The sequence below is a fragment of the Triturus cristatus genome, chromosome 7, assembly GCF_964204655.1.
Source record: "Triturus cristatus chromosome 7, aTriCri1.1, whole genome shotgun sequence".
NCBI lineage: Eukaryota > Metazoa > Chordata > Amphibia > Caudata > Salamandridae > Triturus > Triturus cristatus.
This window is the reverse complement of record NC_140590.1, coordinates 1750807040-1750832361: the sequence shown is the minus strand read 5'-3', so window position 1 is coordinate 1750832361 and position 25322 is coordinate 1750807040. Positions and strand designations below refer to the sequence as shown.

At 45.1% G+C, this 25322-nt stretch overlaps 1 protein-coding gene across 2 annotated transcripts in view; it reads right to left on the bottom strand.

The window, feature by feature from the left end:
* The window catches only part of LOC146812992 (killer cell lectin-like receptor subfamily F member 1), a 146569-nt gene extending 121758 nt beyond the window's left edge, over positions 1–24811 (bottom strand). The window contains exons 1-2 of one of the 2 annotated variants that reach the window (XM_085614662.1): positions 24686–24811; positions 9715–9804 (exon numbers count right to left, since the gene is read on the bottom strand). In XM_085614662.1, the coding sequence (XP_085470788.1) occupies positions 9715–9804; positions 24686–24725 (130 nt within the window). In that variant the 5' untranslated portion in view covers positions 24726–24811. The remainder of the gene's footprint in view (positions 1–9714; positions 9805–24685) is intronic. The other variant, XM_085614663.1, reaches the window with a different exon arrangement.
* Between the last annotated feature and the right edge of the window lie 511 nt (positions 24812–25322).

Sequence of the window (25322 nt, the reverse complement as noted above, 5' to 3'; positions counted from 1 at the left end):
TTAAGAGGTGTAACTACTTGCTCTGTCTCAATCACATTGTCTCAGGTAGGGGGGGTTTGTGCAGGCAAGGCCTACATGTCCAAACCTTATGTCTCCTTGCCAGGTCTGACCTGTGTGTGATAATTGTCTGGACAGACACTGAACGTGCAGTGACCCAGGCATGTTGTGTAGGGTGTAATGTTTGTGCATTGCAGCATGTGGCAAAAGTTAAAAGACATGTTTCCTGCTCATCCATTTTTGGCACCGATGTGTGCTCCAGATGCTACGTAGTTTGGTCTGTGTGTGCTGACATCTGTGTGGACATTCTTGGTTCCCATGAGGGTGTCTCCTCAGTGCAGGTGCTCCTTATTCCGACACAATTGCAGGGCCATTAGCTAATGCATTGTCCTGTGTCTGGACATGTGTGCCACTCCACATGATAGGTAGTGGGTCAGATGTGTTGCAAACTGTGTCATCATGGTATGGATGGCCATGTGACAGGTGGCATGATTCAAGTGCTCAGTCGCCTGGATACACTGCCAGGGTTTATATGTGCAGTGCATATCCTGTTCCCCCAAGTCAACCGGTGCTGTTCTTCCTCCCTTCCCCTCCTTGACATGTGTTCCCTGGTCTGTGTGTAATCACTATTGCACATGGTCATCTAGGCTGCAAGTTATTCAAGGTGCACACTGCTTTCAGCATCATGGGTGGGGGTGGTCTGTGACATGTGTTGGTACCTTGCCTGTGCCCTGTCCTGTTCACTCATTTGGGGGTCCATAATTGTTGGCACTGTCCTGAGTCTCAACATAGGAGTGTGAGGTTTCAAATAAACAGACTTGCAGCATGCATGACCGATGTAGTGGCGTCAGACAATATGTGCATGAGTGGGAGATATGCATAGTGCCGGGACGGTTGCTCCTGTTACAGTCAGATCATTCCAGGACCATGGAGCAGTGTGCCCACTACTGTCCCCTGAGACACCTTTTCCTAGGAATCATGTGTGGCATCAAACACTGTGCCCATTCACTGTGTGTTCAGCATAGGTTGGCCTCTGTGGCATTGTTCCATGGCCTCATTTGTATTTCCGTTAAGTGTGCTACATGTGTCCACTGTCCATGGTGACCCCATTAGGCTTGTGCATCCTCACACTGGCCAGTGCCTGTGTGTCTATGTACAACTATCTGTTGATGGTTGTTTGTCACAAATATGTGTGGTCAGCCTCACGAGGTGATGTTGAGTACATTTAGGAGTTCTGGATGCACATTTTATTAATCTCAGATTAAGAGGTGTAACTACTTGCTCTGTCTCAATCACATTGTCTCAGGTAGGGGGGGTTTGTGCAGGCAAGGCCTACATGTCCAAACCTTATGTCTCCTTGCCAGGTCTGACCTGTGTGTGATAATTGTCTGGACAGACACTGAACGTGCAGTGACCCAGGCATGTTGTGCAGGGTGTAATGTTTGTGCATTGCAGCATGTGGCAAAAGTTAAAAGACATGTTTCCTGCTCATCCATTTTTGGCACCGGTGTGTGCTCCAGATGCTACGTAGTTTGGTCTGTGTGTGCTGACATCTGTGTGGACATTCTTGGTTCCCATGAGGGTGTCTCCTCAGTGCAGGTGCTCCTTATTCCAACACAATTGCAGGGCCATTAGCTAATGCATTGTCCTGTGTCTGGACATGTGTGCCACTCCACATGACAGGTAGTGGGTCAGATGTGTTGCCAACTGTGTCATCATGGTACGGATGGCCATGTGACAGGTGGCATGATTCAAGTTGTTAGTCAATATGTCTTGTACCTTGGCAATGACTACACTTGTCCCAATAGTTTATATGCTTGACTTTGATTTTTTGTTGTGAAGGACAATAATGTGCCTGCATGACAGATGTCTCCCAAGTAAGTGCACAAGAAACCACCTTTACACTTTTAGGGGACACGCTGGCACATTTAAAACAAAGGCACAGTTCAGTAATAAAATTGAGTATAGATTATACATATCCATGTTCCCACAGTGTGGTAGCATTAGCGTTATTCCTCGGTTGTTGCTGATACCAACTTACGGGTGTCAAGTCATCCAGACCACCGTGGTGCCATGTATATGTACTTCCTGATACGACATTTCTTCTTAACAGTGGCTTGTTTGCATTAGGCTGGCAGCTAATACAATGACTGTGTAAAAGTAGTTTTTTGTGCACCGCCTTGTGTGACTTCTGTTATCCAGGCACATGTTTGTTCTGTTCCAAAAGTGGCACTTTAACACATTCCAAACATGTCGATTGTGTAAAGTGTTGTGATTCCCCAGGGATCACTATGTATTTCTTTAGGGTTTACAGAGTAGCCACAGGTCTCTGAGTGTGGGGACACCTTCAACATTGGCGTCTGTTATTTGGCCTTGGGTACACCAATACTGTTTCTTTCACAGTGAACAAGAGGTGGCATGCCTTCATAGTCTGGCTGTGCTCCACTGTTCAAAGACACTAGCTTCTCAGTATAATTGGATATCGAGTTATTTGCTGTTGTGTCCTGATGTTCATTTTTTCAGGGGGCATGGTGGGTGAACCAACTGGGGAGTGCATGGCTTACATATGTGTGGAGTATTCTAGATGTTACTCATGATGCATTTCCTGATATGCACTGTGACCGATTTTGTTTGGACTCATGTGTCAGATGTACACAGGTGACTGATTATTTCATGTCTCTTCACCTTGCACACAGCATCATCGGGGGACACCAAGGGAGACACCTGCACGGACCAGGAGGAGGGATCGACCACCGGTGCCACCACTGCTGGGGATTCGATGGAATCAAGTGGCACGGAGGGCGAGGGGAGTCAGGCGGAGGACCTGTCTAGTACCAACACCGACTACGACGCTGACGGGTCCGAGGCTGAGCTCCCTGAGGGGGCGGAGGCTGCTCCAACAGCTGGCAGCAGCACTACAACTGTCACCGCCCCCTCCATTCCCATCACCGCCCTCTCACTTGCTCGGGTCCCTTCTGTCCGTGTAGGGCAACAACGTGTCTCCTTCGTGCAAGGCACCGCACCCCCTGCCCCTGTCTCCCCTGCTGCCCTCACTGCCGAGTCTGTGGACATTCAGCGGCAGTTGCAGGTTGGGCAGACATCGATCCTGACTGTCCTCCATGGCCACACCAGACTGCTGACACAGATGGTGTCGTTCATGGAGGGCATGTCATCAGCGATGTCTGACCAACGGATGTTGCTGAGGTCCAAGGACTCGTCACTGACGGCAGCAGTGAGTCTCCTGCAGCGCTTCGTCCCCCCCTACCCCTGCACCATCCACACTTCCCACTCCCATGCCTGTCCCAAGCACACACAGACATTCCCAGCCACGCACCCCACCAGACACAGGCAGCACACCAACAGGGAAGGGCAAGCACACACCTCCTGTCACGCACACTCAGGGGGAAGAAGGCACACCCACTGGGTCTAGGGCACACAGGCAGACACGCAGCCACAGTCCAAGTCCGCATGCCTCACTCCCCAGTCCCTCCAATGTCACTCCCCTCGGCTCCCCTGCCCCACAGTCTGAGAAGGAGACATACTTGGCTGTGCTGGGCCTCAGCCCCACTAGTTCACCATCACGCAAACGGGCAAGGCACTCCACGGGTAGGGGAGGATGGGGTCCATGGCTGTCCGTCACGTACCGGTGCTCCTTTTTCGCGTCGTCCTCAATTTACCGGGAGTTTTTGGCTGCTGTAAAATATTAGCCGTGCGGAGTGATACAGAGAGATCGGGGAACCTGAAATGCAGGCTTACCGCCAGCATGCATGTAAATGTCAAGGTACTTATAGAGCGCACTGTCACCAGACGGACACCTTGCGGGGTCGCCTTTGCGGTTTCCTGGCGCTGATACTCATACCGCTGTGGAACCCCTCCTGGCTTTCCCTGTGAAGTGTCCACTCCTGGGCACCCCCAGGGTGAAGCCAGGCATCCTTAGCGCTGTTGGGGCCGGTGTGGAGGCTAAGCAAGCTATTGCCCAGAGTTGCAGCGTGGGGCCCATGATTAGAATAGGCACCGAGGCGAGAATAGACAGGTCCGAGGAAATTGAGCCCGAGCCCCGCCGAGGCGGGAATCGAACCCTGGTCCTTGGCCAGAACTCTGCTTCAGGGTCTGCCGCTCTAACCATTGAGCCACACTCCTCCACTGCATGCAGTGCTTTTCTCATACCCTTCACATATGCATAGAAATACATCAGCAGCTGAGACTGCACAAGAGCCCCTATATCATCAGAATAAAAAGCACAGCCTGATTTCAAATACCACCTTCCTATTTTACAGTGGACGGACAAATAATGTGGCAAAAAAGCTGCATAGCTATTTAATATGCACACTTATATTAATCACTTTTCATTGAGAGAGCATTTTAATTCACCCAATACAGCCTGTGGCAAGATAGTAGTGTGCTGGTGTTGACAAGAGAAAATATGTGCGGTGCTCCGCTTGCCTGTCCCTCCTCCCTAAAACTCCCCACAATTCTTTTTCTACCTTTAATTGAGAAAAGAGGCATAAATCATCCACTTAGCTGAGGGGTTTAATAATGTGTAATTGATAATGTCACTGGAAGTGTTGTCACTGCAATACTCTTGTGCTTACATCTGTACGCCCAGTAACATATTTGATGTGGCTGTGTGGGAAGCCGTGGTGTGCTGTGGTAGCATATGTGTGTGAGGTGGCGACCGAGTTACAGGTAAGTTTATAGTAAGAGAATCGATGTATCTGCCTGTGCTGTAATTTATTTTTTTGGAACAGTCACAATAGCATGCTTTTCAGTGCAGGAAGCCTGCAGAAAGGCATAGTGGTGCATGTCGTCCTAAACTAGAGACTGGACTGCAGGAAGCCAGCAGGCGTGTGGTAAGTAGCGATGACACCACTAAGGTTTTGCCATGCTTAGCTCCGAGGCGAGCAACAAACCCTTCTTCCGTGTCTCCACCCTACATTGCGAGGAGCAGGAACAGACAGCAGTCCCTCATCTCTGAGGTAGGCGATGATTTATTGGCCCACGGAGAAACACGGGTGACCCAGCACCATGCTAACAGGATCTAGATCCAGCACAAAATTAACAAGAGGAGAACCCGCAACGGGGTAAAGTTATGGAGTGGGTGGAAAGGAAAGCAGTAGCACAGGTGGAGAGCGCAACCAGTGACTTGAGAGTACAAGGGGAGGAGACCAGAGCAGCAGCTGGACACAGGACTACTGAGGGAGCCGGGAGGAGGGGAGGAGCAGCAGCACCAGCCGGCCCGCGCCGAGGCTACGGGAGGAGGAGGCAGCCACACTGCGAAAGCGGCTTGAGTAAAATGACATTATATCAAACTAGCATGGATGGCGTGAAGCGGGCGCCGCAAGAGCCTTGGAGGTGGTCACCATTTTGCTGGAAAACGAGCTCTAGTTAAAATAAGAATAAAACACAAGCGTGCCCCGCGGCCGCGAAAGTTAAATATTAACTGAGAGGGGGAGCAGGAGGTGAGCCTGCGAGTGGTGTGCGCGGGCGCGCCTGGATGAGCGATGGCTAAAGACCCTGAGAGAAAAGCCAGATGGTCCCAGCGCGGCCCCGCGGCCGCGAAAGTTAAGTATTAACTGAGAGGCCGAGCAGGAGGTGAGCCTGCGAGTGGTGTGCGTTCCCCTGGAAGAGCGACGGCTAAAGGCCCTGAGAGGAAAGCCAGATGGTGCCTGTGCGCGTTACTGTGCATGCAACCGCATGCTCTAGGCCACACAAAAAGCTGTGGTCAGCTTTTTGAAGCCCACTTACTAAAAAGGACACATTCCTGAAGCAAGTGCCTCATACAACTTCTGAGACCATGTTGAGTGGGTTACTGACATTCATAGAACAAGCAATAAGCGTCAATCCCAAACACATCAAACAAAATCAACTAGATTCCTAGTGTAAAGTAACAAGGAGGGAAATGCTGTACAGAAAAAACAGAAGCCATTAGTATCATAGGCTTCTGAAGGTGTGTAGGACACATCTATTGCCTGGGTAGAGGCATCCTGGGATGTTTGGTAAGATGAGCCTGCATCTTTCCACAAGTCAATGTAAAAAGACCGAGCTCACTGATTTTCATCTGCATATCCAGATGTTTCATCTGTCACATGCAGTGCCAGAGATGCCTCGGTAGAAATATGGGACCAAACAATCATTGCAAACTAGGTCCAAAGGTACTACTGACAATATATGACCCACACCACAAAACACCAATAGGAATACATATACTTGATGAATAGTTTAACTGACTTAACATTTTAATAATCTGTGCCACTTTCAGTAATATATTCTAACATATATACATATATACAGAACCTCACCAACCTCGGACTCCGACAACTCATCACAACACCCACCCACTCCGCCGGCCACATGCTTGACCCCATCTTCTCCGCAAGCTCCTACGTCTCCTTCAACCACACCACGAGCTCCACTGGAGTGACCACCGGTGCATCCACTTCACCTTCCGGAAACCCACCGCGCACAACCGCACCCAACATTTGCCTCGCCGCTGCTGGAGCAAAGTCACCGAAGACCAGCTATCCACCACCCTCGCCCGGAGCCCACCCGCAGACCCGACCCTGCCGCCGCACGCAACCTCAGACAATGGATCGAAGACTGCGCCAACACCCTCGCACCGCTCAAGAAACCCTCCAACTGGTTCACTGAAGACCTCCAGGCCTCAAAGCAAACATGCCAAAAGCTAGAGAAGAACTGGATCCGTGAATGAACACCGGAAAGCTATGCAGCCCACAGGAACGTCACCCGCAGACACCACCACCTCATCAGATCCACCAAAAGGGCCTCCTTCAAAGACTGCCTAGACAGCAACGCACATAACAGCAAAGAGCTCTTCAACACCGTGAAGGAACTCTCCAACCCCAGCTCCAACACCAACGACATCCCACCATCACAAGACCTGTGTGACTCGCTGGCCACCTTCTTCCACCGCAAGATCGCAGACATCCACGACAGCTTCAACGTCGCGACAGCCCCGGCAACCACTGAGACATCCGTCCCCACCACCACCTTCCGCACCAACCGCCTGCTCTCCTGGACCAACATTGACGATGACGACACCATCAAGATCATGAACACCGTCCTCTCCGGATCCCCGTCAGACCCTTGCCCACACCACATCTTCAACAAAACCAGCACCACAATCGCACCCCATCTCCGAAAAGCCATCAACATCTCCTTTGAGACAGCGACCTTCCCGGAAAGCTGGAAGCACGCCGAGATCAACGCCCTACTGAAGAAACCCAGGTCAGACCCCAAGGACCTCAAGAACTTCCGACCCATCTCCCTGCTCCCGTTCCTGGCGATGGTCATCGAGAAGGCCGCAACAAACAACTGACCAGCTTCCTCGAGGAGAGCAGCATCCTGGACCCGTCCCTGTCCAGGTCCCACAGCAACCACAGCACCGAAACTGCCCTCATCGCCACCACCGACGACATCAGAACCCTGCTTGACAACGGAGAGACCGCGGCCCTCATCCTCCTGGACCTGTCAACTGCCTTCAACACGGTCTGCCACTGCACACTACGAACACGCCTCCACGATGCCGGAATCCAAGAGAAGGCCCTGGACTGGACCACCTCCTTCCTCTCCGGCACAACTCAGAGCGCCCGCCTCCCCCCCTTCTGCTCCGAAGCCACCGAGATCATCTGCAGCGTACCCCAGGGCTCATCCCTCAGCCCAACAATGTTCAACATCTACATGGCACCGCTCACCCACGTCGCCCGACTGCATGACCTCAACATCATCTCTTATGCCGATGACACCCAGCTGATTCTATCCCTCACCAAGACCCCCACACCGCCAAAACCAACCTCCATAAAGGAATGAAGGCCATCGCCGACTGGATGAAGAACAGCCGACTGAAGCTGAACTCAGACAATACGGAGGTCCTCATCCTCAGATCCACCCCCTCAGCCTGGGACGACTCCTGATGGCCGACGGCACTAGGAACAGCTCCAGCACCCACCGACCACGCATGAAACCTAGGGGCCATCCTCGACTCCACCCTCTCCATGACAAAACAGGTCAACGCCATCTCCTCCTCCTGCTTCAACACCCTCCGCATGCTCCGCAGGATCTACAAGTGGATCCCCACCAAAACGAGAAGAAGGGTCACCCAGGCCCTCGTCAGCAGCAGGCTGGACTATGAAACGCTCTCTACGCAGGAGCCTCGACCAAACTCCTGAAACGGCTCCAACGCATCCAGAACGCCTCCACACGCCTGATCCTCGACATCCCTCGCCGCAACCACATCACGCCCCACCTGGGAGACCTGCACTGGCTCCCTGTCGACAAGAGGATAACCTTCAAGCTCCTCACCCACGCACACAAGGCACTCCACAACACCGGACCAGCGTACCTCAACAGCCAACTCAGCTTCTACACCCCCACCCGCCAGCTCTGCTCTGCCGACCTCGCCCTCGCCACTGTCCCCCGCATCCAAAGAGTGACCGCCAGCAGCAGATCATTCTCCCACCTCGCTGCCAAGACATGGAACCCCCTCCCCATCCGCCTACAGCAGACCCAAGACCTACTGACCTTCAGAAGACTCCTCAAGACCTGGCTCTTTGAACAGTAGCAGCACCCCCCTCAGCGCCTTGAGACCCTCACGGGTATGTAGCACGCTTTACAAATGATATGACTGATTGATTAACATTTGTGGACTGATCACATTATTGGCAGTTTTATCTTGAGAACAGCTTGTTGTAATCTGAATTCACCTTTTAATGACACACATCCACAGGAAGAGAAAGGCAATAGGCACTGGCATAGTCGACAGATCTGGAAAAGACTACCAATCTTTTGCCTTTGTAAACTAAAAAAACATTGCACTATCACTGACCGTGCATGCACATCAGAGAATAAGTGGGAATCTTGAAATGTTTTTTTAAATACATTTTAACCAAAACTCTTCAAAAATGGCTGTCTTGGAATAAGCAAGCATGTACCTGCGTGTGCACTGGCTTCCATCTTTGAAGGTTTTTTTACTTTTGTAAAACATTCGAAGATAGCTACTTATACACGCACAAGCATAGGTTCTCATCTCTGAATGGTTTGTATCAAGGTGAAATGCATTACAAGATGGGTGTCCATGCAGACTCATGCACTATCTGTTAATAAATATATATTGTTTGCTTTTTATGATTAAAAACAATGTTGCTGCTAACAGTGTCAAGCAATTAGATAATACGTTTTCAGTTTATATAATGATAACACATTTTTCCCCAAGAAACATGACGTCGGCAGACTATCACCTCTTCTCGGTCGTTTCTGGCAATGACTGTCTCTCCCGGGTCTTTGGTTCTTTCCCTAGTTTCAAATCTCTGTCAGAAAGGAAAGCTAACATCTTCTGCTTCCAGGGGTAGCCAAGACTAGTCTCTTTGAAGAGTGGGTTCCTGCAGTGGATCCAGGGCCGGACTGGGAACCAAAACTGTCCCTGGCGAAGTGGTTGGCCGCCCCCCAGGGGAGTTGGGGATGTGGCCAAGCTGTTTGCCAGGGTTGGTTTCGTCCCATTTTGTTACAGGGGCTGATATTGCAGCTATGCTGCAAAAACGTCCCTGTAACAAAAACGGCCCCCCCAGGGGCCCAAAAACGGCCGCCACACTGGCGACCCACCGGGGAAATGCCTGGTACCGGCTATGGCCAGTCCGGCCCTGAGTGGATCCCCTATACCCCCAACTAGTGTTTCCAGCTGTGGACCTTGCTTGTGCCACTTACCAAAAGTAACCAGTGTGACGATCTCTGCCAGCTTCAGGAAGGATACCAGGACCAGTGGCAACCCGTAGTGAAAACAGAACCACAGTGGACCTGAAGAAGGGACGCAGAGGTAAGCGTGCAAGAGTTAGTTCTTAGAAGGCACTATACAAGCATCATACAAGCATGCAGGACTCCAGCAATGACCCACATGGCATACATGGGCACTGAAAAATCCTTGTGGTGCAACGTCAAACACGCTCATGAGCGGAACAGAAAACTGGAAAACAATCAAGTAGATTTGTTTGTAAAAATGTATTTTATGAGGTCATCTCCCATTTACAGTACCATTAATTTAAACCTGATAGAGATAGGTGAACTGTCAGTGAAGAATTTGCCTTGTTACACTATAACAATCCGAGAACTAAAAGGCTTTGTAAAAAGCATCGATTTTAGTATGGCTTTTGTTAGAAATTGGGTTTCTGGTTGGCAGAGGTATGCACCCTGTCCAAGCAGGAACCACAATCCTAGTCAGGGTAAGTAAGACACATACTTTAAATTAACCTGTGCTCACCCTCTGGTAGCTTGGAACAAAGCAGGCAGGCTTAACTTAAGAGGCAAGGTGTAAAGTATTTGTGCAACACAACACACAGTAACACAATGAAAACACCACAAAAAGACTCCACACCGGGTTAGAAAAATAGATTATTATTTTATAAATAAAACCAGACCAAAATAACAAAAATCTAATATGAAGAAGTCGTGATATGTATTTTCAAAGAATAAAAGTGTTTCTAGCACTTAGAAGCAGTAAGCCCCTGTGGAGGTTATCTGGTTGTGCTGGACTGAGACAAAGTCAAGAGTTCAGGCCACCCGCTATGGAGCTCAGGCCGGCTACAGGGCCCACGCAGGGCCCGCGGAGCAAAATTACCTTTATCTTTGTCGCAGCATGAGATGCAATGATGGTCCCCATACAGTGGGGTGTTGTGCCAAATTTCTCCATGCAACTGCTGGGATGCATCGGGCCCGTTGAGCGAAGCGCTGATTCTCATTGCGGCGGTTCCAAAAGCAATGTGCCCGGTTAATCTATGGTGGAAGGGTGATGCGTAAATCTTCTCCACACAGTGGCTGCGATGTGTTGGTTCCGTAGCAGTAGTTCTGAATGCGATATGGCAGTTCCGAGGGCAGTGCTATGATTCTACACCCTCATCAGTGTTGATGCGTCAGTTCTGCTCCAAGCAGATTGGAGATACGTTGATTTTTCTGGTGCAAGTATTTGGGTCAACTTCCAGTGAACCAGGGACAGGAGCAGGATTAGAGACTTTGATATCCCTGAGTCTGAAGCAACAGGAGGCAAACCAACAAGCTCTTGGAGATCACTCTGCTTTCAAGGCACAGTCCAGCTCTCCCTCAGCAGGGTCAGAGAGCAGCAGACAGGAGGGCAGCACATCAGAAAAGCCATTCTTCCAGAGCAACAGTCCTGCAGAGTGACAGTCCTTGTAGCAGCACAGCAAGTTATTCTGACAGGGGTTCTTTACAGGTCAAGAAATGTCTGATTTGGTGAGGTCAGAGACTTAGTACTTATACCCAGTTGTACCTTTGATTTGGGGGTGACTTCAAAGAAAGGGCTTTGAAGTACAGAGAAGCCCTTTCTTTCCAGCCCTAGCTCCCCGTGGGGAGTAATCAGTCCTTTATGTGGGGACAGAACACTGCCTATGCAGGTGTAAGTGTCAGCTCCTCCCTCCCTTCCTGCCCAGGAAGTGCTATCAGAATGCAGATGGGTACTCAGACACACCTACCTTTCCTGTGTTTGTGGCTGTCTAGAGGGAATGCACAAAATGAAGCTGTCACCCATCCCAGACTAGTATTGGAGACAGGCTGCAGACACACAGAGCTGTACGATTAGAGAAATTTCCACTTTCTAAAAGTGCCATTTCAAAAATAGTAATGTTAAATCCAACATTACACGTAAAGAGGACTTGTTTTTACCATTCCAAAGATAAAAAAACATGACACAGCTAACCTTTCTAACCTGGAATTGTAGCTTAAAAGTGTAATAAGGGAGTCCCAGTGTTAACCTATGAGAAGAGTAGGCCTCACAGTAATGAAAAATGAATGTATTCAGGACATGTAAAACTTACAAGTACATGACCTACCTCTTAGCTAGACAGCACAACCTATGGGCTAGCTAGGACGTATCTTAGGGGGTGACTTATGTGTAATGAAAGGATAGTTCAAGCATTGGCAAGGGGTTTTAAATGCCAAGTTGGAGTGTCAGTAGAATTGCACACGCAGTCTCTGCAGTTGCAGGCCTGAGACATGTTTAAGGGGCAACGTGTGTGGGTGGCACAATCAGTGCTGCAGGCCCATTAGTAGCATTTAATTTACAGGCCCTGGGTATATAGTACACCACTTTACAAGGAAATTTCAAGTAAATTAAATATGCCAATTGTGTATGCACCAATGTTACCATGTTTACGGGAGAAGCACATGCACTTTAGCACTGGTCACTAGTGGTAAAGTGTTCAGAGTCCTAAGGCCAACAAAATGAATCAGCAAAAGGAGGAGATAAGCAGGCAAAAAGTTTTGGGGAAGACCACCCAAAGGCTGACAGGTCTAACAACTCTCCCAGAGGCAGAAAGAATAATGCCTTGCTCTTGCTGTCTTCCTGCAATGAAAGAACCATGTGCCCAGGAAATAATGCCAGAATTCAGCTTTGTTAACTGGCCACACAGAGCCCTTCAAAGTCCCTCTAAGTAGATGAGCGAGGGGTTTAATCTTTTTTTGTTTGGTATCTTATGGCATGCAGTACACCTAGGGATACTCTGAGGCTCTGGTAAAGGCAACGGCTCAGACGGCAAATTACAAGGCAAAGCCAACTAACATGCGTTCATCATTCACTTATACACTCATCTTTACTTTCCTTATTTGCCTTCTTACTTTCTATTTATAGTCCTCTCTGCATTGCTTAAAACGTCTATGTTTCCTTCTTGCCATTATACATAAATTATTTCTATATCTATATATATTTTTTTTTTTATTTTCACGGAAATAAGATGCACCTAATTGGGTTGTTTCTCTGAATTGGGGTGTTTGATGAATTGTAGAAAATCACCCGTAGTAATAGGAATTTAACATTAGTCTGTTTTCAGTTGTTATTGAGGATCATGTGACCGGAGATTACGAGGTTTTAAAAGTAATGATCAAATAACGCTTGTGTGTGACCAAGGCAGTAATGCCGAAATGCATTACAGCGGATTAATAAAAGCGCAACAAGAAACTTTACTCGAGTCATACCTTGGTGTTGGTGATCTCTATCAAGGGAATTGCAATTGGACTGGAAAAAGAAAAAAAACACAAATATATATATATATATTACCTACTGGCGGTCGCCAGTAGGTAGTTATAGTTAGGACCCCTTTTCCATAGGAAATCCGCAACATTCTATTTTGAATAACTTTGGCGCCGGTCGACGAATCCTCGCGAATTTCTCAAAATAGGTGGGGCGCTACGCTCCGCTCCTACCCTGAAAGTCTCGGGGGGATCCGTCAAGCGGGGGCTGAGATAAAAGGGGGGTCCCAAAACGCGTTTTTCCCATGCATTTTTCCATAGGACCTTTAGAACGAGCTACAGCCCGAATGGCTGAACAGAATTACTGGAAATTTGGCAGAGAGGTAGTCCTCAGGTCAAGGAAGTGCCTTTTGTAGGTTTGGTGTAAATCTGTTCAGTAGATTCCGAGAAAATAGCCTTTAAATCAATATATATATCTGAGCCAGCTTACGGTACGCTTACCGTACGCTTACCGTAAGCGTACGGTGGCGTGCGCGAGCGTGATTCTGATTGGCTGTTAGATCTTAGTAAACATTCGAATCGGCCGAAACCAGGAAGCGGCGGCCGCCATTTTGTGTATTTCACTCTGAAAAAAAAGAGTGAAAACAAGAAAAGGGGGCAATGAGGAGAGTTACAGACCCCCTAACATTTGTAAGGGGGTCAAAGAAGGACAGAAAAGTACAAAAAAACCATTTATTGATTTTTTAAAAAATCACGGGGTACGCGTACGGTAAGCGTACGGTTAAAAAAAAAAAAAAAAAAAAATGAAATGCAGAATTAAGAGTTTAGATATTAGGGAGCTCTAAAAAGAGCTGTTGTGTTTATGAAGTCATTTTTTTAGTGGTACCTACAAGTAAGTACCGATGCAGAGTCTAAGGTTCAAAAGGAAGACTCTGTTCCCTTCATCATTGAAGTGCACACCATCTCCTCTATAAATGTCTTGCATGTCATAACGCAAGTTGTTGTGGTAAATGGCACCCATACCATAGTCACGGAGGAAAGCAGAAACAGATTTGTTGACGTGCTTTCTTGCTTTGTCAATCTGCGGACAGAAATGATTGGACCAGTTCCATTTTTGCCTTTGGCATATGTTGGAAAACACAAAGGCAGTTTTAGGGAAAAGTGAAAACAGTTGTGCAAAGGTGTCCTTCATAAGCATTTCCAGACCTACCCCAGTCAAAGTGCCTAGGTCATTGCCACCACAGTGCACTATTATGAGGTCAGGGTGTTGGATTTGCATGAAGGATTTCACCAATGGCATCAATTGGTGCCACTTTAACCCTCTCTGACCAATCCATTTAATGTCTACATTTGGCAAAGCAAGGTCTCTCACCATATCTGTTTTCTCTGCAAACTTTTCACTCCAGAAGACATAGCTGTGTCCTACAATCCACACTGTGAACATCTTGAAAGGAGAACTGGATGCACTCAGGAGGTGTCTTTCAGTAGAATGGCAATATGAAAAGAAAGACAGTTTGGAAATGGAGGCATACATATTTTTTTCAAAACAAAAAGAACTGATTGGCTGTTTCATACCATTCTAGAATAAAAACTAGGCTGTATGTGTAAATTAATAGAAGCATGTTTTGTATTGGTACAAAAAAATGTGTAACCAAAGAACAGTACTATGGATTTGCTGTTAGGTTTGAAAAGTCAAGCACTCTTGCTCTGTGGAATTGAAACATTGTGTGGCGAACTTCTGACCTAACTCTACACACCAGTGTTCCATGAGCTGTTGCTATGGTAGCAGGCAGAAGTCAAGTTGGGGGAAGGGTACTAGGCAGAAGTCAAGTTGGGGGAAGGGTACTTTTGGAAAAGGGTTGGTTTTCAACCAATAGAAATGTGTGATTACATTTGAAAAAAAGGGGGAAGCACTGAGATTTGAAACTTACATGTATATGTGTGGAAAAATAGAGGGAAAGTTTGCCATTATCTGGTTCTGCTGAGAGGAGAGAGGTGAACACAACAGAGATCCTGGCTCTGATAATCTGCTGTTTGAGTGTCACATTTCTTTCACAACTAACTAATTTTAAAGGTGAGTTTAGAGTTTGAGAGGGGATGTATGCGGTAACTTAAGAAATAAATAATAGAAATGGAAATTCTTTTTGTTGTAGTTGCGTTTATCATTTTCTGTTTTGGGAGAAATTTAAATGTGAGGAACATGTAAAATAATATGTAGTATGTTTTCACAATAAATTAAGGTGTACTGGAAAAAAAAAGAATAGTTTAAGGGTTTGAGGTTGGTCTCAGTAATGCAAATACATTCAGCATCACTAAGGCTGGTTGCCCTTGCTGGAGTGTAGGCAGCCACCCAGGTTACACATGGAGGTGGTCTGAAAAAGAAGTTTGGACATGTGCATTTAAGAAAATCAAAAAAAGTGGTTTCATAATGTGTCAGTCTGTAAAAGTGATTTTCACTTGCCCGAAAAAAAAAGAGCAGTAAGTGTGCTTTTAAATTGGCAAAGAAATTTCGTTTTGGGACTAATGTGAAAACATGACTCTGTGTGCAAAGAGGAATTATAGGCAGAGATTTATTACGTATTGCTCTGGTGATTTCACAGTTGCATTAGATGGAAAGGGGGAGCGATTTTTGGGGGGAAGAAGCAGACTCTTAGCACACACCCATGTGCTTGCCATGTATAATCATGCACAGTATTTACAAGCGAGTGGGGTTTTCAGGTTTCAGTCTGTAATGCAAATACATTCAGCATCACTAAGGCTGGTTGCCCTTGCTGGAGTGTAGGCAGCCACCCAGGTTACACATGGAGGTGGTCTGAAAAAGAAGTTTGGACATGTGCATTTAAGAAAATCAAAAAAGTGGTTTCATAATGTGTCAGTCTGTAAAAGTGATTTTCACTTGCCCAAAAAAAAAAGAGCAGTAAGTGTGCTTTCAAATTGGCAAAGAAATTTCGTTTTGGGACTAATGTGAAAACATGACTCTGTGTGCAAAGAGGAATTATAGGCAGAGATTTATTGCGTATTGCTCTGGTGATTTCACAGTTGCATTAGATGGAAAGGGGGAGCGATTTTTGGGGGGAAGAAGCAGACTCTTAGCACACACCCATGTGCTTGCCATGTATAATCATGCACAGTATTTACAAGCGAGTGGGGTTTTCAGGTTTCAGTCTGTAATGCAAATACATTCAGCATCACTAAGGCTGGTTGCCCTTGCTGGAGTGTAGGCAGCCACCCAGGTTACACATGGAGGTGGTCTGAAAAAGAAGTTTGGACATGTGCATTTAAGAAAATCAAAAAAGTGGTTTCATAATGTGTCAGTCTGTAAAAGTGATTTTTATACTTCTGAAACAAACATATCAGACGGTATTTTAAAGAAATAAGTATTGGTATTAGATGATATTTTTTTAGAATATTATGCATTTCTATAATGTTATGTTTATTCAAAAAGAGATTGTGGGCTTTTTTAATACAATCTTTGTGATTGTTATTTTTTTTTGCCCGCTGTAAAATGATGAATGCAATTGCTTTCACAATTTATAGTGAAATGCAATATATTCTGAAAACAGCAAAAATAAGGCAAAAATATTTTTGGGAAAAAAATGTAAATATGTGTACTGTATTATAAAATGTTTTAAAAATATTAATACTTTTTTCTTTTTTTCAGATTGATATAGAAAAATTTCGAAAACTAGAACCATTTTTAAAACTATTTTTTTTAAAAACAAATGAATAAATATTGTGAGTATGGTAAGTCAATATTAATAATTGTAGTCTCTCAAGGACCTTGTAATGTGATAATTGATTTTTAGTGTTTTTTTTAAAAAATAAAAAAAAAGTACGCGCACCGTACGCGTACGGTAAAAAAAAAAAAGTTTTTAAAAACATCAATAAAAAAAAGATGAAAGATAAGGTTGGCTCTTGTGTTCATGCAGGGAGAGAGGAAAGAAAGAATGGGAAAATTAGTCTCTGTGACAAGTGTGCTGATCTATTTTGTTGTCCACTAGGGAAACACTGGTCTCCCTATGACAAATTAGATCATGACACGAGGCACATCGAATATCAACCCTCCGAAATCGAGGGTTAATTTCCAGAGGGCCAGCAAAAGGAGATTCTCCCCCCACAGATGAAGGGCTCACCTGACCTGCAGAAGAAGGAGTGAGCTCTGCAGATGATGGTCAAGGCTGAGCTGCTGTGGATGTATTTGCTTGTCTTTCTGAAGAGTTACCTCCAAAAAGATGACCATGTGTCCTTCTGTGTACATCCTGGAGGTGTCTCTTCATGGTGTGATTCCCAAAGGAATACTTCCTGTCAGGATTACCTCTAGAAAGTACACGCTTACACAGCTTGCAAGTTACTAAGGGTGCATTCACCTTTTGCTGGCCTTCAGGAAAAGTAAAATAATCCCATACATAAGAGGGCTTTTGTTTCCTCGCTCTCTGCCTCAAGACAGTGCTGCTAGTGCTAGCCTCACTCTCAGAAGAGCTCTGCTGTTCTGCCATCGTATCCCAAAGACAACCCAGCTCCTTCTCCTAAGGGATCACAAGCAGAAATGAGAGGAATGGGTGTGGTGTAGGAGAGTTCTAGAACTGAAAGTAGTTTCAACCAATCAAAAGTTGTGTTTCATGATCACATGACCTACCGTTCGCTTACGGTACGCTTACGGTACGCTTACGGCAAAAGTGCGCATGCGCGTAAAAAAGACACGCGCTTGCGTGCATGCGCATAACAGTCACTACCCGACACTTCCGCGTAACGTGCGCGTGTGGCGTAAGCGCGCACGAGTCCCACGCGGAGTACGCGCGGCTACGTAAATTGCTTAACTATACGCAAGCAGCGTAGATAAATTACGGACGTTGCCTAAACCGTACGCTTACCGTGAGCTTACGGTACGCGTACTAAAAAAAAAATGAAAAAATAGAAAAAAAGTACTGCTAATAAATTATACATGTTTATTTAAAAAATTATATTAAAAAAAAAATTAAAGAATTTTAAAAATTTAATCATAGTCTTTATAAAAGGTAAGAAAATTAAAATAAAAATATGTTAGAAAAAATAGAAGGAAAAAAAAAAATTAGCATTTAAAAAACCTTGCAAATTCACTGAAAAAACCATGGGTTTCACACACGTTATAGTTAGGACTTAGCATTTAAAAAACCTTAGAAATTCAGTGAAAAAACCATAGGTTTCACACACGTTATAGTTAGGAATTAGCATTTAAAAAACCTTAGAAATTCAGTGAAAAAAACCATAGGTTTCACACATGTTATAGTTAACTGGACATTTTACTCGTAAAAAACCATTGAAATTGCCCCGTTATAGTTAGTTCAGCTAACTATAACTCGCGCGCCCGCAATGCACTGCTGATGACGTCACATATTACATCACTCATGACATGGTCAGTGACATCACTCATGACATCACTGATGACATCTCAAATGACATCACTGATGACATCACTGATGACATCATCCAGTGAATGTGTGTTTTTCTGAAAATTAAATATGTTTTATATATGTATATCTCAAGGTCGATGGAAGAATAAATGGGTATATAAGTGTCTAAATGGATGAATTGTTTTTGAAAAATTGATTGTATTACTGACTGATTAAGTGTATCTTAGTGAATACATGGCTTAGTGAGTAATGTTTAAATATGTAAATATCTGTATCAGTCTCTCACTTTGTGTATAAGTGGCTGCATGGGTTGGTGTGTAGCTACATGAGTGTCTAAATAGGTTATTAGTAGATTTTTTGAGTATCAGTATGAGTGTGAGTGTCTGGTTCGGTGAGGGGTATTACGTAGTGCATAGGTGCATGAATGAGTGACTCATTGTTTGTATGTGTTGAAGACAGCATGTGTGCAGGACTGTATGGGTGGATGAGTGTACGTATGGGTGTGTTAGTGAGTGAATGACTGTCTCAATCGTGTCTTTATGAGTAACTACATATGTTTTAAACTAGTATATGTGACTATTGGTGTATATAAGTGAGTATATGTGAAAGTGAGAGATTGGAAGAGTTCCTGTATGAATAAGTATGTGTTTCTATAAGTGATTGTTTAAAAGACTAAGTATGTGTAAGTTTCCGTAGAAGTAAGTGTGGTGGTGTGTGTATAACTGTATATGCAAGTAAATGTATGTTTGATTCTTTATTAGCATGAGTGACTATGTGTGTGAGTAACTCTATGGATGAGTGGCATTGTGTAACAGGATGTATAGGTGTATGAGTACATATGATGAGTGAGTACATGTATGAGTGACTGTATAGGACTGTTGGTGAATGAGTGGATGTGTATGTGGATCTTAGAATTACTGAAGAGGTTGTTGTAACTGGTATTGGTATGTCCATTGTTTTGAAAATTTTAGTCTCTATTTTTGAATGCGTGTATCAAAAGTTATATTAGGGTGAGAGGAGGTCTGCCACTCTATCACAAGGATGATGTCATCAGTGATGTCATCAGTGATGTCATTTGAGATGTCATCAGTGATGTCATGAGTGATGTCACTGACCATGTCATGAGTGATGTAATAAGTGACGTCATCAGCAGTGCATTGCGGGCGCGCGAGTTATAGTTAGCTGAACTAACTATAATGGGGGAATTGCAATGGTTTTGTACAAGTGAAAAGTCCAGCTAACTATAACACCCCTGAAACCTATGGTTTTTTCATTGAATTTCTGAGGTTTTTTAAATGCTAATTCCTAACTATTACGTGCCTGAAACCTATGGTTTTTTCTGTGAATTTCAAAGGTTTTTTAAATGCTAATTTCTAACTATGCCTACAGAGATAGGACATGTGAAGAAAGTAGAAAAAATGCACAGAAAGAAAAAAAAGAAGAGCAGAAAGAAGCAACAGAAGTCCTCAAAGACGAAGAAAAGTGCAGGAAGAAGGATAACGTGCAGAAAGAACAAAAAGAAGAGCAGAAAGAAGCCTTGTTGCAAAATCATCCTGTACCCTCAACTTTTTCAGACGGATACTGGTGGTAACTGAGTCTGACTAACCAGTCCTAGAGCCAGTGCTATGTTAAAAGACACTTAGAATACAGTGAGAACACCTACATACACTAGGGAACATTATGTGTTGGGGTCCCCCTGTGATTAGCATGACCTCCTCTGTAAGCCCCTAGTATATAATAGGGCAGGGGGATTAAAACTACCTCTTAAAACAGGCCACAGGGCGTTTTTGCACACGTTAACTCAGGCCCCGTCCCCTCCCTTCACCACTGTGTAAACACGCCCTGTGTCCGTTTTTAGTTGGGAGATTAAGTTCATTTGAATCCTGAGGGTCCCTAGGGTCCAACTAGCCCACTAGGTACCTCCAGTAAGTGCCACAGAGCTGTGTTGCAGAGAGGTGTAAAAAGTGGCACGGCCTGGACCACCTCTCTGCAATGCAGCTCAGTGGCGCTTACTGGAAGCACTTGGTGGGCTAGTTAGCCCCCAGGGGCCCTCAGTATTGAAGGGAAATTATATCCCCAATTTAAAACGTGCCATAGTGCGTGTTTGCACACGTCACCTCAGGCCCCGTCCCCTCCCTTCACCACTGTGTAAACGCGCCCTGTGGCTGTTCTAAGTTGAGAGATTAAGTCCCCTTGAATCCTAAGGGTCCCTAGGGTCAAACTAGACCACTAGGTACCTCCAGTAAGCGCCACAGAGCTGCGTTGCAGAGAGGTGTAAAAAGGGGCTTGGCCTCAGAACACCTGTCTGCAGCCCAGCTCCCTGGCGCATACTGGAGATGCCTGTTGGGCTAGTTGGCCCTCAGGGACCCTCAGTATTGAAGAGGAATTAATTCCCCAACTTACAACTCGCCAGGGGGCGCGTTTACAGAGTGCTGCAAGGAGGGGGCATGGCCTCCGGCACGATTCCAGTCTTTTATTTATTTTAATTTTTTATATATATATATATATATATATATATATATATATATATATATATATATATATACAAACAATGTGTGGTAAAGTCATGCGTTGTAAAAGAATATGCGATCTAAAGAATTGCAGGGTAAAAAATGCATGTTAAAGGCATGCAGAGTATTTCTCCGGGTTATTCCGTCATAGAAACGTTGACCCTACTTTGTAGTCCAGGGTGGTGTTTGTGGTATTGGGCTAAGAGAATTTTTTTCGAACGAATTCTGTTGCATAAATATCAAGTGTAGAAAACACTTGATTTACTGTTGCTAGACGACTGATGAAAAAGGTTTATTCTGAAAGTTTCGCATTCCAGGGAGAAATGTTTCACTCCTGTATTTATAAACTGTGCCACAATCTACTGGTTGACTTGAAAGATCCAGGGCAGCTATTATAATACTAATTTTGTGTTCCATGAACATTGATCGTCTTGTCATTGTACTTACCTTCTAACATAATTATAAGAGTATAGCTATAGAGTAGCTTTTTTACTTTTTACTGCATATTCTGCCCATCAATACAATAGTATTTTAGCCTCCATTTTTCAACTGTCTTTCTTTTCATATTGCCATTCTACTGAAAGACACCTCCTGAGTGCATCCTGTTCTCCTTGGAAGATGTTCACAGTGTGGATTGTAGGTCATAGCTATGTCTTCTGGAGTGAAAAGTATGCAGAAAAAAGAGGTATTTTCAAAGACCTTGCTTTGCCAAATGTAGACATTAAATGGATTGGTCAGAGAGGGTTAAAGTGGCACCAATTAATGCCTTTGATGAAAACCATTCTACATCTCCCACAGCCTGACCTTATTATTGTGCACTGTGGTGGTAATGACCTAGGCACTTTAACTGGGGTAGGTCTGGAAATGCTTATTAAGGACACCTTTCTGCAATTGATGTCACTTTTTCCACAAACTGCCTTTGTATATTCGAATATATGCCAAAGGCAAAAGTGGAACTGGTCCAACCAATTTTATCCGCAAATTGACAAAGCAAGAAAGCACGTCAATAAGTCTGTTTCTGCTTTCCTCAGAGACTATGGTATGGGTTCTATATACCACAACAACTTGCGTTACAACATACAAGACATTTATAGAGGAGACGGTGTACATTTCAATGATGAAGGGAACAGAGTCTTCCTCTTGAACTTTAGACTCTGCATCGGTACTTACTTGTAGGTTCCAAAAAACACTCAATAAGCACAAGGGCTCTTTTTAGGGCCACCTAATATCTAAACACTTAAACTTGATTTTTATTTCTATTCTTTTGAATGGTTTTTTTCGGGTGCGCGCAGAGTGTGCACACCTCGCGATGTTTCTAAAAAAAATTAAAATCTTTTTTTTGGCCCTTCGTGGTCCTACTGTGACCCCCTGACAATGGCTAGGGGGTCAAGAACTCCCTACCCTGCCCTCTATTCACGTTCTCCACCGTTCCTTTTCAGTGCGACAGACAAAATGGCGGCCGCCACATCCTGATTTCGACCGATTCGAATGTTTACTGACATCTAACAACCAATCAGAATTACGCTCGCGCACGGCAGGGTGCGCGCACAGGGCTTGCACAGTGCGCGCACCCTGCGCGCGTATAGATATTGGTATGCTTTTAAATGCTATTTTCTCAGGAAATACTGAACAGATTTACACCAGACCTGCGAAAGGCACTCCCTTGACCTTATGGCTACCTCTCTGCCAAATTTCAAGTAATTCTGTTCAGCCGTTCGGGCTGTAGCTGTGTCTAAAGGTCCTATGGAAAAATGCATGGGGAAAACGCGTTTTGGGACCCCCCTTTTTTCTCCGCCCCCGCTTGACGAATCCTCCCAAGACTTTCAGGGTAGGAGCTGAGTGGAGCGCCCCATTAGTTTTGAAAATTTCGCGAGGATTCGTCAACCGGTGCCAAAGTTATTCAAAATAGAATTTTGAGATTTCCTATGGAAACTCGGTCCTAACTATAACTATCTACTGGCGACCGCCAGTAGATAATATATCTATATATATTTATTTATTTATTTATTTATTTTTTATTTACAAATTCATACAGCGCATAGCTGCCCCAGCAACGGGGCGTCCCAGCGTTACCCAAAGAACAATTCCTAAGAAACTGCTCAAAGTAAACAAAAACAGTTACACCGGAAAGAGACAGGTCTTTATAGCCTTCCGAAAAGCCAAATGGTTCTGAAGTTCTCTAATGGAGATCGGGAGGGAATTCCATAGGTGGGCCACCTGAACCTTAAAAGAACGACCACCAGCTCTGGCTCTCTGAAATCGGGGGGTGCAGACCAATCCCGAGTTGGCAGAGCGCAGAGTGCGATTTAGGACGTATTGGACTAACATATCCCCTAAAATCGGAGGGCCTTGTTGTGTCAAGATTTTGTGGGCTACACACAGAGACTTAAACTGAATTCTTTTAGCTATTGGCAGCCAATGAAGCTTAGGAAGAAAATTAGATACCAAACATGACTTGGGGAGTGCCAACAAAGCGCGTGCTGCAGCATTCTGAATTCTTTGGAGGCGTAGGATACAAGATTTACTGGCACCTAAATAAAGAGAGTTGCCATAACCCAACCTGGCTAAAATTGTAGCCTGAAGAATGGTTTGGCTGATTTTTGGTTCAAAATATCCAAGCAGAGGTTTCAACCCCCTTAAGAGTCCAAAACAGGACCCTGCTAAAGCTTTGGATTGGGTATCAAAAGAAAGATCACTATCTATCCCAAAACCTAAATTCTTAACCGCCTCTTTAGGCAGTGGCGCTGGTTTGAGTTTATCAGGCCACCACTGTTCTGACCAAAGACCACTGTCTCTCCCTAGCATAAGAATTTCTGACTTGGCAGCATTAGTCTGCAAACAGTTTGCTGTCATCCAGTCAGCAATTGCTAACAAATCCTCTCTGAATTTAAAGAGGTTGTTTTTGCACTTTTTAGAGAAAGCGATAACTAGCTGTGTGTCATCGGCATAGGATACCAATGACAACCCTCTACTCTTTGCTACCATTGCTAGGGGTTGGACATAGATGTTAAAAAGCGCAGGGCTCAATATCGAGCCCTGTGAGACCCCATGCTTTATGGCATACAACTGGGAATGGTAGGGTGGTACAACAACTTGGAATGGTTCTGCCTTCCAAAAAAGAACGGAACAAGGCCAGGGCCGGATCCCTAACCCCGATATCCTGCAGCCTACATAAAAAGGATGTCATGGGAAACAGTGTCGAAGCGGCACATAAATCCAAAAGAATTAAGGCCGCAGAATTCCTGACATCTAGCCTGCTATGGATATCTTCGGGGCTGTGGCGGGGGCGAAAACCATTTTGTGAGGGGTCAAGGATTTTGTTATGCTCTACAAATTCAGCCAAGACTGTATTAACATAGGATTCTGTAGCCTTCGCTAAAAAAGGAAGCTGGGAAATCGGGCGAAAATTACCCGGGTCCGAAGGCTCTAAGGAAGGCTTCTTTAAGAGAGGTATAACTTTTGCATGCTTCCATATTGCAGGCAATGATGCAGAGGACAGTGATAAATTAATCAAATCCCTAACCTCTAGTAAAATTGAATTATGAACTTGACGAAGTTGGTCTGGTCTCAAGGGATCGGCTGGGGAGCCTGATTTGATTTTAAAAGACAAAGAGATTCAGTCATATATATATATTGTCTGTGCAATACAACCTTTCAAACCTCTTGCAAACACATAATAAGTAAGCCCACCCATGATCCCAATATGTATGTGTGTGTGTGTGTGTGCATTACTTTGTTTTATTGTCCTACCCCTTCTTCCTATATTATTTCAGATCCTTCACCCTGAATGCCACACCATCTTACCTTCCTTCTTGTTCCTTGATCCTCTGCACCTTCTCTCCATCTCCACTTCATAAGCACTGTTGATGCAAGATGAATTACCAGCAGCCCACACACAGCCGAGCCATCCTGCAGGGGAAGCTTGAAGTGAAGAACAAGGGGCTCTACATGGAGAGATGTCGACAGAACATGGGCAGGAAATCCCTCCGCCCACTGAGCGGTGAGCTCGCTGACCTAGATAGGTCAAGTGCAATAGGAAAAACAAGAAACAGTGAATACTCTGCAAGATGTAAATCAGAATAAAGATTAGCCTTAAATCACTAATTGCTATTGATTAAGGATTATGAGTTGACATTAAAACCTAATTTAGATGCATAGATTTCAAAATACATGTGATCCGACAGGCCACACGTACCCGCATTTCTATGTCCTCCTTGGCAGTAGCACTGTCTTCTTAGACCCAAGAGTCTGTTTGGTCTTGCACTCTAAATATTTTCAGATGTTTGTGGTTTGCCACCGTGAATTGTGTTATGGTTGTTGCTCTTTCTAGGTCTTCCTGGTAGGAGACAGTTTCGTACAGTTGCCACCATTTCGCTGAATAACTTCTACCCTCACCACCACCAAAATCTAGTGTTCTTCCCTTGCAGGGAGGATTATATTC